This window comes from Podarcis pityusensis, assembly GCF_964106645.2.
Source record: "Podarcis pityusensis genome assembly, chromosome: 6".
Taxonomy (NCBI): domain Eukaryota; kingdom Metazoa; phylum Chordata; class Lepidosauria; order Squamata; family Lacertidae; genus Podarcis; species Podarcis pityusensis.
The window spans coordinates 3,831,423-3,843,581 of record NC_138030.1 but is presented as its reverse complement, the minus strand read 5'-3'; the positions used below and the strand labels follow the sequence as shown (position 1 = coordinate 3,843,581).

Genomic DNA, 12,159 nt, shown 5'->3' with positions numbered 1-12,159 from the left:
AACAGCAGCAGCCGCAGACTAAGGGTTGAGCGATAGGAGAAACACAATTCCCCAGGTTGGGGGGGGGGGCTGGCACACAAAACAGATACTAACTGCCTTTACTGTGTGCCCCTTACCTGGCCTGCCTCACATCCCACACCATCCCTTCTCTTACCCAGAACCACTGAGTTTCCCGCTCTCCCGAGCTCCTCTCCTCCTAGACCAGGGGTCGGCAAGGTTTACCTTGCCTGGGCTGGTTCACTCCAGCAGAGATCCCTCCGTGGGCCGGATCGTGCCCCCCCCCCCACGATTTCCAGCTTCTGTGTCTGTGCAGATGCGATTTTCGGCACCGCAAAAGCAAGTCCCTGCGCCATGCTGCACCGGTTTACTGCAGCATGCAGGGACTCGCCAAGCGGGCAGCTCATGGGCCAGTTAAACGACCCCTGTGGGCTGCTTGTGGCACATGGTCCTTAGGTTGCCGACCCCTGTCCTAGGCCACTGTTTCCCAAAATCCCTTGCTAGCTACAAATGATGGGAGTGGTAGTCGAAAAACAGCTGGAGACCCAAGTTTGGGCAACACCATCTTCTCTCCCTTCCACTCAACAATTAAAATAAACACAAAAACAATTGGGACAAGGCCAGTCCCACAGCAGATGATGTTAAGGGGGGTCGTCTTGCACTTGCTCCGAAGTTACCCCCAAACTAAGGTTGCCATACATGCAGAATTTCCCGGTCATATCCGGAATACTGCTGTGTCTAGCAGTGTCAGGGCAGAAATCAGTAAATGTCCAGGAAAATCCGGATGTATGGCAGTCCATGTCGGCAGTACCGTTTTTCCATTTAAAAAAACTCCAAAATGGCTTTTTATGATTTTGTCAAACAACTTTTCTATCTGGATTTTCTCCATTTGAAATATGGCAACGCTACCCAAAGGCAAAAAACTGATCCTTTGCTACCCTATTCATTGGATTGACTTGCAATATTTCACTTGTGAATGTGCCTTTTATCTAGTTCTCACAAGGAAACAAAGAAGGAAGAAGAAAAGAAAGTTACTTGTTGATTATGTGAATCAGCTAAGCAGAAAAGCTATGCAAAACCAGCTTATGGACTATGAAGACACATTAACTGCATTAGATATTGCACCCCCTACAAGAAGGCTGATGATTTTACAGGACTTGGGGAGTGCGGATAAACTTCTGGGCAGACCTACCCAGACTACAATTAGTGAAGATTTGCAAAAGGTAACAGTTTGTTATTTTAGGGGCTTCCAGACAGCCTATTTGTTGAGTAGTTTTTGTGATTTCTTTGCAGGGAGCTAAGATGATGTTGACTATTTAGTGTGCATTCATTCTGATGTGTTTGTGGGGAGTTTCCTATGCTTTCCAGGATATTTTCCAATCACTTTCCTTCTTGCAAAAAGTCTGATCTTTGGGGGAAGTGTGTTTGTTGCACAAGACCTCCCAGCAACAATCAAGTGTAATTTTGCAACCTGAATTTGGCAATTTGTAATTGAATCCCACCTGAAAATCACAACAGTCTGGAAGAACACCATATATGCTTCTGCATTGTTGCCATATTTGTGTATATATCTTGAAATATTGTGTGTTCAGAACGGCTCCATCCAATATATTTTCACAGACTTTAATGTCTGGGGTATTGCAAAGATCACAAAGCAAGTACGAGATTATCAGAATTATCCATATGTTCTGCAGATCCAATAGTCAGCTATTAAAGCTGCTTCTGTTGCTAAGCATTTAAAAACAACAATAAATACCTACTACAACGATACAAATAAAAATAGCTAAACAAAATGGCAGGACTACAGGTCCTGCCCCACTAAAGGAGGAAATATCGCTCTTCAAATTAAGAGCCAGAAGCTTAGGGAAAAGGGGGGGAAATGGTTCCTAAAACTGGCTAAAGGTAGCACTTGGCATCCATCCCTCTTAGATGTTTGTTAGGTTTCTTTAGTGTGTTCCCAAGTAATCTGATTTGTTCCTGAATTATCTGGTCTTGGAAAGGAAGGTCTCTTGGAAGGTCTGCTAGGTGTACTACAGCTAATGGAGATTTCCCAGGGGAAGAGGTGGCTTAGGGATCAAGTTTGCCTACATCCCAAGGGAATATATTTAATAGTGAGTTAGGCATTTCTAAATATCTACAGAAGCTTTCTTTATCAATGAAAAGGTTAAGCAAGTCAAGAGCTGTCATATTAGTTGTCACTTACTAAGTTTTTGATTCATTAATATGAAAGTCATATTCCAGAATTGCAGAGAAAAAATATATATGAATTCTGTTTTTACAGCTCTTTGCTAAAAGTCTCAGGTATGGAAGAAAAAGGTTGCAAGAGCTTGCAGTTGAAAGAAGCAAAAAACAAGATGTCCAAGGCAAGATTTTAGAATTATGTCTATTTTCAGCTAGTTGTTATAACTCCTCCATCTGTAGTTTTGGGGGGAATGCACCACATTCAGCAAGTGTACCCTAAAGAAGAGCATGCTTAAATTCAGAAGGTGCAGATCTGTGTTTGCACATATTCCAGTAATGGAAAAGTCATTTATCAACTGAGCCATGAAATAGCTGTATGACTGGGCCCTGTCGCTCAGTGGTGGTGTGGTTAGACTGGTGCAGTAGTCAAGAAGTTAAGTGTGATTATCTTATTGCTATTTTGTTGTCAATTCAGAATTGCCAACAGCAGAGATTCCAAAAGCTATGCAAGACACAACTTATCAGTTTGTGTCACAAAGTAGCAGAGAAGAAATGGGAAATAAAGAAATTGTTGAACCTATGGTAAGTACTTTCAGTGTAAAGTCATATTACTGTGCACTTAAGTTTTCCATGGCGCCATGAAAAGCCTGAAACTACTTCCCTTCCATCTAGGGGGTGGGGGAGAGGAGAGAGATTGGGGTCTGTGCTCTACACATCACTTCTTCCCTTTCCCGGAGTAGTCTGGAAAATATTTTAGCCCTCTTAAAGTCTGTCAGCATCATGCAGCTCCACCAGACACTAGGAATCTGGAAGCTCAGCCTTGCTCAATGCACTACTGTCAGACAGCCATACTTTTGTAAGGGTCTTGTCTTGGTTCCTTACTGCTTAACAAAATGAGTTTGGGTAGGTTCCTCTGGGGTTTTTCCTGAAGTCTGAGAAATTAATGATACACCATAACTGGGTGCTTTAGCTGAAATAGCAGTTCATACTATAAAAGAAGTAGTCTTTGGCGATCCCTCGTAGCCGAGTAAGATTGTCTTCCATAAACACGGTTTTAACAATGAGTCCGTAAGTGACTGTGGAGGCCAATTCTAGATCCACACGTCCTTCCACAGTGGGGACATTGGTTTCCCAGTGGGAATTGATCACGGTGTGGATTTGCCAATTGTGCCTTCCTCTTAGCATGTTTCTCCCTTGCGTCCTGAGTTTGAGTGTCTTCAAAGCCCATGACACCTTTGGTAAAGGCTGTTCTCCAGCTGGAGCGCTCGCAGGCAAGTGTTTCCCAGTTGTCGGTGTTTATACTACATTTTTTTAGATTTGCCTTGAGAGTGTCTTTAAACCTCTTTTGTTGACCACCAGCATTCCGCTTTCCATTTTTAAGTTCGGAATAGAGTAGTTGCTTTGGAAGACTATCATCAGGCATCCACACAACATGACCAGTCCAACGAAGTTAATGTTGAAGAACCATTGTAGTGTCATCCTGCACACTATAATTCCATTGGGAGCTTATTTTCCTCTTTTCAGTTTTCTTCTCTTCTCATTCCCTTATTAATGTTTCTTTTTTTGAGTTGTCCTTTTAGGACAGGAAGCCTCCTCATCATCCCAATACCTTAGCCATGCTGTCATATCCATATTCTGATATAAGTGGAGTTTAGTGACAGTCCCCTCTCTGTAAGACTAGCGTCATAGGTACACTTGGCTTAGAATCATAGAATTGTAGAGTTGGAAGGGACCCTGAGGTTCATTGAGTCAACCACAGCAATGCAGGAATATGCAGCTGTCCCATACAGAGATAAAGCCTGCAACCTTGGTGTTTTCAGAACCATGCTCTAACCAGCTGAGCTAGTAAGTGAACTTAGTGGAGCTGACTTCTGAGTCAACATGTGTGAGATTGCAGTGTAAAAAACAGTCTTGGAGTAGAGCAAAGAAAGACTACACATCCAGTTATATTATGGAAAAAACTATGCTTTCAACAGAATTGGGGCCTTGTTCTTAGGTGAAATTCCAATAGATCCAGCTATTTAGCTTCTACATCTCACATTTAGTCCAAAAAAGGAACCATAAAATTCAACACAGAAGCTCTGTCTAGCCTGAAATATTCATCTGCTACTGAGTAATGAACATATGCTCAAAAAGAACATTACTGAGAATTAAATTTTGTTTGCTAAGAGACTGATCACTCCCCCCTCCCAAACTTGTAATATCAGGAAAGTGATGGTGGAGTGCCTGCTGCGTCTGATGGCTCTACCCAAGAGACTTCTGTAAGACTAGAGGTTGAGGGTAAGCAGGTTGCAGTGGAAAAGGTATGTTTTATGATTTGTTCCAAGTTTTATCTGTCACCCAATAAATAAGAATGGTTATGTCTAGTATAACTGGATCCAATGTTATCCACGGACTTTTAGGGTCATTCTTGAGGATATGATTAAGAGCTGCTTTCAGATTTCACATTTGTTGTGATTTTGGCAACTAGCAGCCATGCAGAGGATTTCGCCCCTACCCCGTGCTGTTTTCCCAGTGAAACAAAACAATAACACACCACCATCACAAACACATTTAAAAAGCTGTAGAATATTAACCAGCCCCAGGCCTGCTGCCTAAAAGAATACCCTCCACAAGAAGGCCAATCTTAGCTCCTATCCTGAGATCCTTCAAGGACCAAATTAAAAAACCTGACTCTTCAGAAAGGCTAGTGAGAAGAGTATCGATCTCCAGCAATTTCAGGGCTAGAAGATAAACCTGTAATCCTGGAGAGCTGTCCCAAGTCAGTTTAGAAAATACTGATCTAGATGGACCAGTGGTCTGAGTTTGTGGAAGGCGGATTTCTGTGTGCTTGCTTCTGTTCCTGCTGCTATGTTTTATGAGTTTTCATCTGAAAATGTAATATGGATTATAATTGTATTTGCACTGTTGGTTGTTGGTTGATTTTTGCATGTTTAGTGTCTTTGTTTTTGTTGAAAACTTATTTGGTTTAAGCTGGGGTGGTGGCCAACTTGTGGCCCGACTCCAACTCCCATCAACCCTGCGGTCAATGGTCATGGAAGATGGGAGCTGTAGTCCAACAACATCTTGAGGGCCACAAGTTGGCCACCCTGGTTTAAACCTTTAAGCCTTAAAGAAAAATAGGATAAAAAAAATACTTCAAAAATAAATGTGTAAGTAAAAACTGAGACAGCTTTGTAACTTTAAGTGTACAGTTGTACTGACACTTTTCGGTAGCAGTACTAAGATACTAGTCTAACCATATGACCATGTTTGCAAAATGAACTTGACTGAGTAGTTCCTTGGTAAATTTCTGTGAGACCACAAATGTGCAGCAGAATTCTGGGGAAATCTGTGAATTTTTTCACACTTTTAAGGAGCATAATCATTCATCATTTACCCTTTGAGTGGCTGTTATAAGTCCTTGCGTTGCTTTATAATGTAGGGAAATGAAGACAATGCTCCAGATAATGAAGAAGAAAAAGAAAAGGATAAAAGAGCTGTAGATTTGCTAAATACTTTCCGGGTAAGTTGCTTTTTAAACACATTCAAATATAATGCTGAACCATGGTTTAGTTAGTGCTACATGAATGGGCCTAAGTTCATATGCTGCTTCTTCCTCTCCTCTTCCCAAACAGCTGCTAGGAGTGTTTGAGAAGCTTTTGCTTTCCTTCGGCTTAACCATGACCTGTTATTTTGTCCAAATTTAAAACCGTAGATTAGCACAGTGTTAAGTTTCAACAAGGCCACTTCATAACTCATGGTTCAAAGGTGGCACTTTGCTTTTATAAAACACATTGTAAGTGTTAAGCTAGTTTGGAAGAAACAAGCTGTGGTTAAGAGAAAGCAAAAGCTTCCTGAATCCTTCTGAACGAACAGGTAGTGTCTGAGCCTAGGAAAAGGCTAGGCTAATGTAGCGCTAAACCATGGTTCACAATTACATATTAACATGGCCACAATATTTGCCAACAAGTTAATAAAAAGAATGCCTGCCAAGTCTATGTGAGTTGTTGTGCCCTGATTATAATAAAATAGCTGCACATAAAAATAAATGAAATCAAATGCAAGTATGTCTTTACTATGAGGAAAAATTATCAAAATGTCCCTAAGTCTAAACTCTGTAACTCTTAGAGCAGGCTTCCTCAAACATGGCTACAATTTTGAGACTACAATTCCCATCATCCCTAACCACTGGTCCTGCTAGCTAGGGATCATGGGAGTTGCAGGCCAAAAACATCTGGAGAGCTGAGTTTGAGGAAGCCTGTCTTAGAGGTATATCCTGTATATCAATGGCAATTTGTGGCCTCTTTTTTTGGCTGTGCTGTCTTCTCGATGCACAGAGCCTTACTCTTTCCTGAGAGGTGTATGCAATCTTGAAATAAAAGCCAAGAGAAGCACGCTGTCCAAAATCCCCGTCAGCAACGCCACTGCCACAAGCTAACAAAGCAAAGTTATTGGTGGGGGCAAAGGATGCTTCCTTCCCTTAATGTGGCTCAGCCTCTGTCTCCTGTGAGAGCTGTTTGCAAAGAACTGCAGGCTGTGAACCCGTCGTGAGTCATTCACACATGACTTGGGTGCAAAGCCTATAGCCCCCTTGCATTGTTCCCCTGCAACTGATGTTAAGAGGCATGCTGCCTCTGATTCTAGAGGGACCAATACCCGTCATGACTAGAAGCCATGTGTACCCTTGTCCTCCATTAATTTGTCAACTTCATTCCCCTTTCAACAATATCTTCTTGACCATACCTTGTGATAGTGAATTCAAGTAGCCCTGCGTTTCCTTTGGAACTTCCTTTTGCTTGTCCTAAATCTCCCACCCTCAGCTTCATTGGATGGAAATGCTGTGCTAGATAGGCCTTTGCTCTGTTTTTGCAGGGCTCTTTTGATAGTCCTCTGCTATGGGTAGGCAAACTAAGGCCCGGGGGCCGAATCTGGCCCAATCTCCTTCTCAATCCAGCCCGCGGACAGTCCGGGAATCAGCATGTTTTTACATGAGTAGAATGTGCCCTTTTATTCAAAATGCATCTCTGGGTTATTTGTGGGGCCTGCCTGGTGTTTTTACATGAGTAGAATGTGTGCTTTTATTTAAAATGCATCTCTGGGTTATGTGTGGGGCATAGAAATTAGTTCATTTTCCCCAAAAAAATACAGTGGTACCTCAGGTTATAGACGCTTCAGGTTACAGACTCCACCAACACAGAAATAGTACCTCGGGTTAAGAACTTTGCTTCAGGATGAGAACAGAAATCGTGCTCCGGCAGCACAGCAGCAGCGGGAGGCACCATTAGCTAAAGTGGTCTTCAGGTTAAGAACAGTTTCAGGTTAAGAACGGACCTCCGGAATGAATTAAGTACTTAACCCGAGGTACCACTGTATAGTCCAGCCCCCACAAGGTCTGAGGGACAGTGGACCGGCCTTCTGAAAAGGTTTGCTGACCCCTGTCTATGCTCTGACAAGCAGCGGGCTTGAATGCTTCCTGATGCAGGGCTGGGGAATCTGTTCGACTACAGTTTATTTCATCCCTAATCATTGGCCACTGTGGCTGAAGCTGACAGGAAGTCCAATGACTTCTAGAGAGCTGCAGGTTTCTCAGCGATGACATACAACATAGTGTGTATGTGAGAGTAACATGGGAATAGCCAAGGTGGGGCAGGAAGAGGCAGCTGCCCCTCCCCCAGATCAATAAAAATATAAAATCAAAAATACATTGGTAACTGAGGTTCTGCCCCCCCCCCCAAAGTCCTGGCTATGCCCACGGAGAGTAGTGAATGGTTATGTCTTTATATATGAAGTGAGAAATATGGGGATAAATAGGAAGTAGAAGGGCAATCTGTAAGACCCTTTCACCAAAGCCCGATTCCTTCCATCAACAAACGTTGTGATGAATATAATACTGAATAGTGCAGCATCTATCACACAGCTGCTCACCAATCATTTTCATGTGTAAAACTGAACATCACCTCGTTGGTTTATTCCTTTGTTTTGTTCCCTATGCAGGACATGTACCAGACAGGAGCAAAGTCTTTCAGTTTTCTGGCCCTCTGTAAAAACAAGACAAAGAAAGAAGTTGCAGAGAAATTCTTTAGCTTGCTTGTTCTAAAGAAAGAACGAGCTATTGAGGTGAGCCAGGCTGCTCCCTATGCTGACATTGTGGTGACGGTGGGTCCAAACTTCCATACTCTCTGAAGGGTAGAGTGGTCTCCTTTGGACCATTAGTTGCTATGGTTGAAAACTGTGCTCTGCATTCTATGAAAGTTGTAAAGAGACACCTTACAGCATACCTAGATCTTTGGATTAGACAGTGTCCTCCACTGCATAGATGTGCACATGCACTTAAGAACAAGAGCTAATAGACTATGTGCGGAAATATTATATTGTTAAAAAGAAAAAACACAATGCCTTTGTTTAATTAGCACATCCAGAGTTCAAGCTGTATGTTAGGAGGAACACTGCTCCTGTTGTTGGTTTTAAAAAATGTTAAAGTATAATTTACATAGGCTACCTGTTTTTCTGTTTTCCATATGAAGTAAAAACAGGGTTAGCTATGTTTGATTCTGTATGCAAAACTGGCTGATGGTTAGCTATCAAAATGTGGATATTGGCACGTAGCAATAATGGGAATTCTGTACAGCTGTGGTCTTCTTGACCGACATTTGTATTATTTAACATTTTTAGTTACTGCGCACTGTATGGAACATTGTAATAATTTCATTAAGGCAAACGTGATGCTTGTTCTGTATGTTGCCCTATTTCAGGAACTGGATGCATTTCTGATGTGCACCCAAGTCCCCACAGACACCACACACTGGGTATTTGAGTTTGCACTTCGCAGACGCTTGAAGTATAGTGGCAATGGTGGCTTTGGATTGGTGACACAGGAGTGTTCCAAAAGGAGTGCTACCTGCCTCCTCATCCTACTCCTTGCTTTGCAGTATTGAATCTTGAGTACCATCCAGGGACACCCTTAGGCTGCAGAAAGGGACCCCCGCCCCAGAAAGTGATGAGACAGACCAATTGCTCACTATGGTTTAGCCCCAAAATATGGATGCTGGAACTCTTATAAAATAGTTGTATATATGTATGTGTTCTCCTATATAACCTGTGTCGTTAATAATAATAATAATAAAAAATTTTATTTATATCCCGCCCTCCCCAGCCGAAGCCGGGCTCAGGGCGGCTAACAACAATAAAACAGTACAAAAGTACAGCATAAACAACAGTCTAAAATCATTCGTTATAAAATTAATTAATTCAAGCCGCTGGCAACTATTGAGCCAGAGCTCCGCGAAGATTGCCGAGGGAGGGAGTCAGGCTGTGCCCTGGCCAAAGGCCTGGTGGAACAGCTCTGTCTTGTTAAATACAGTGTTTTGATTTTTTCCCCCTTCTATCTCCTGAAACTTTTGACTCATTAAGTAAATGCATTTTTGAACCTGAAATTGTATAATTTGATGCACTGTGTACCGGGGCGGGAAGCTTAGCAAAAATGTCGTCAAACTTAAACAGTGCCAAGAGCCAAACTAGACTTGATGGCCACACGGTAGTTTGCTTAAACCTTCAGCCAGTTACTCAAACCTTAAACCATACACAAACCAGGGGGACAAGGGGTCTGATTCCTGGTGCAGAAGCAGCATGGAGATGCTAAATCCTTCCTTGTCCACAGCTGATCTGCTTCGTAGTCTGTGTCCACCAACAATTGAAGTGAAATGGTCCTCAAAAAAGCTTGAGGGGGTGGATATAGGGAAATAAGCTGTGGATATATGAGGAGGGTTTTACCCCTCATATTTGTGTCCCTATTAGGAATATTATTTGATATATTATACCTGTTCATGGTTCACTGGCTCTTCATTGGATCTGTCTGTAGCTGTTTGGATTCTTGGCTTTGCAGCGACTTCATTCCAGTTTGGAAAACTCTGCAGCCTTAGAGAGCTGATTTGCCCATGTTGGAGGATTCCGACAGGCCTCTTCTCTCTCTGCCCTCCCCAGTGCCACAGAAGATGCAACTGGAGAGTAGTATGGAACCCAGTCACCCATGGAGGCAAACGTGATTTTTTGGGGGAAGGTTTTAAGCTTACTTTTGGGAACTTTGACATCATTGCTAGTCCCTGTTCTCTAAAAACTGTACACACACAACACACATACACAACCTTCATGTGTGATTTGGACATACAAGTCTTGGCCCATGCAGCTGGTGCAGACACATTGAGTTGTATCAGAAAGCCCCACCACCCCACACAATTGGCGCTGGGGGTTTCCCTAAGCCATGGGTAGGCAAACTAAGGCCTGGGGGCCTGAACTGGCCCAATTGCTTTCTAAATCCGGCCCACAGACAGTCCGGGAATCAGCGTGTTTCTACATGAGTAGAATGTGTCCCTTTTATTTAAAATGCATCTCTGGGTTATTTGTGGGACATAGGTATTCGTTCATATTTTTTTTTCTTCCAAAATATAGTCTGGCCCCCCACAAGGTCTGAGGGACAGTGGACCGGCCCCTTGCTGAAAAGCTTTGCTGACCCCTGCCCTAAGGTTGGTAGGAGTGTAGTGGAGTATGGAGGGAGAAGAGAGAGAAGTTCCACTGCATGAGTAGAAGTTTTTACATTTGCACAATGACTTCAATTAGCTTCAACCCTTCATGTTCGTTTGTTTTGTTTTTAAGAAAGGCAAAGAAACAGCCTGCACATACATACATACATACATGCATGCGTGCATGCACACAGATAGACACACGCACAGGGAGCACAGCTATTACCCACTGCAACAAGGCTCTTACCACTCAGCCCCACCAGTTGCATAGAGATTGGCAGAATATTTGGGACTGACACTCAATAGACTTCTGCTCAGGAATGTGTGAAAACTGTCTGCCATCTCATCATCTAGCTATGGTTTGCTGCTGAAACATCTTGGTGTATGGCTCTTTAGAGACTGCATCTGGCAGGAGGATGTAAGCTTTTCTTCCCATTACTTACCTGGCCACCTTATGTATTGGAACAGATAATAATAATAATAATAATAAATAATAATAAAAACCATAATTATTATTTATACCCCGCCCATCTGGCTAGGTTTCCCCAGCCACTCTGGGAGGCTTCCAACAAAATATTAAAATACAATAACCTGTTAAACATTAACAGCTTCCCTAAACAGGGCTGCCTTCAGATGTCTTCTAAAAGTTTGGTAGTTATTTTTCTCTTTAACATCTGGTGGGAGGGCGTTCCACAGGGAGGGTGCCACTACCGAGAAGGCCCTCTCCTGGTTCCCTGTAACTTGGCTTCTCGCAGTGAGGGAACCGCCAGAAGGCCCTTGGTGCTGGACCTCAGTGTCCGGGCAGAACGATGGGGGTGGAGACGCTCCTTCTACTGAGTCACACCAGTGGCCCATCTAGCTTGATACTGTCTACATCTACTGGCAGTGGATTTCCAAGGTTTCAGACCTCTGAGCTGTCTGTGAAATATCAACTAAAAATATAGGTGGTGATACAGCAGTACCCACTACAAAGGCTTTAGTGAATGTGTGCTGAGCTGGACTAAGTTTGCCTGCCTGATTTTCATGGCTCATGTCAAGAGTAGCACTAAGGGCATCTACATTGCACTTACACTCCTCCTCTGTTCTTCTGAAAAGTCTGAGAAAAGGGAGACAAACCACAGGGAAATGCAGAATGACAATGATTTGTTGACAGCATTGTATAGAAGCCCCTATAAAAAGTGAGTGAATGAAACATGGTAATTGATTCATCCAGACAGGAAGGATCTACAGGGATAATGAGGTTGCAGAATTAGTGCCTTCATTCTTTCTTGGAATGAAGACTTCATTGCTTGCCAGCTATATACAGCACGCAAAAGCATACCTAACAGCCAATTTACATAATCTGAGATGCACTGTAGAATATGGGCTGACTGTTTCAGTTTGTGAAAAAAAATATCGGCTCACAAAGTGTTGAGGGCAAGGCATATTTGGCAAACATTTAGGGTTGTAGGAATTGGACACAAATTTGAAACACATCAGCAAA

General features: G+C 42.8%; 1 protein-coding gene across 5 annotated transcripts in view; it reads left to right on the top strand.

The window, feature by feature from the left end:
* RAD21L1 (RAD21 cohesin complex component like 1) overlaps nucleotides 1–9,262 on the top strand; it is a 28,477-nt gene extending 19,215 nt beyond the window's left edge. For all 5 annotated transcript variants that reach the window (XM_081011260.1, XM_081011257.1, XM_081011258.1 and 2 more), the window contains exons 10-15: nucleotides 991–1,220; nucleotides 2,279–2,360; nucleotides 2,654–2,760; nucleotides 4,386–4,481; nucleotides 5,603–5,683; nucleotides 8,155–9,262. In XM_081011260.1, coding sequence (XP_080867386.1) covers nucleotides 991–1,220; nucleotides 2,279–2,360; nucleotides 2,654–2,760; nucleotides 4,386–4,481; nucleotides 5,603–5,683; nucleotides 8,155–8,343 — 785 coding nt within the window. In that variant the 3' untranslated portion in view covers nucleotides 8,344–9,262. The remainder of the gene's footprint in view (nucleotides 1–990; nucleotides 1,221–2,278; nucleotides 2,361–2,653; nucleotides 2,761–4,385; nucleotides 4,482–5,602; nucleotides 5,684–8,154) is intronic.
* The last annotated feature ends 2,897 nt before the right edge of the window (nucleotides 9,263–12,159 follow it).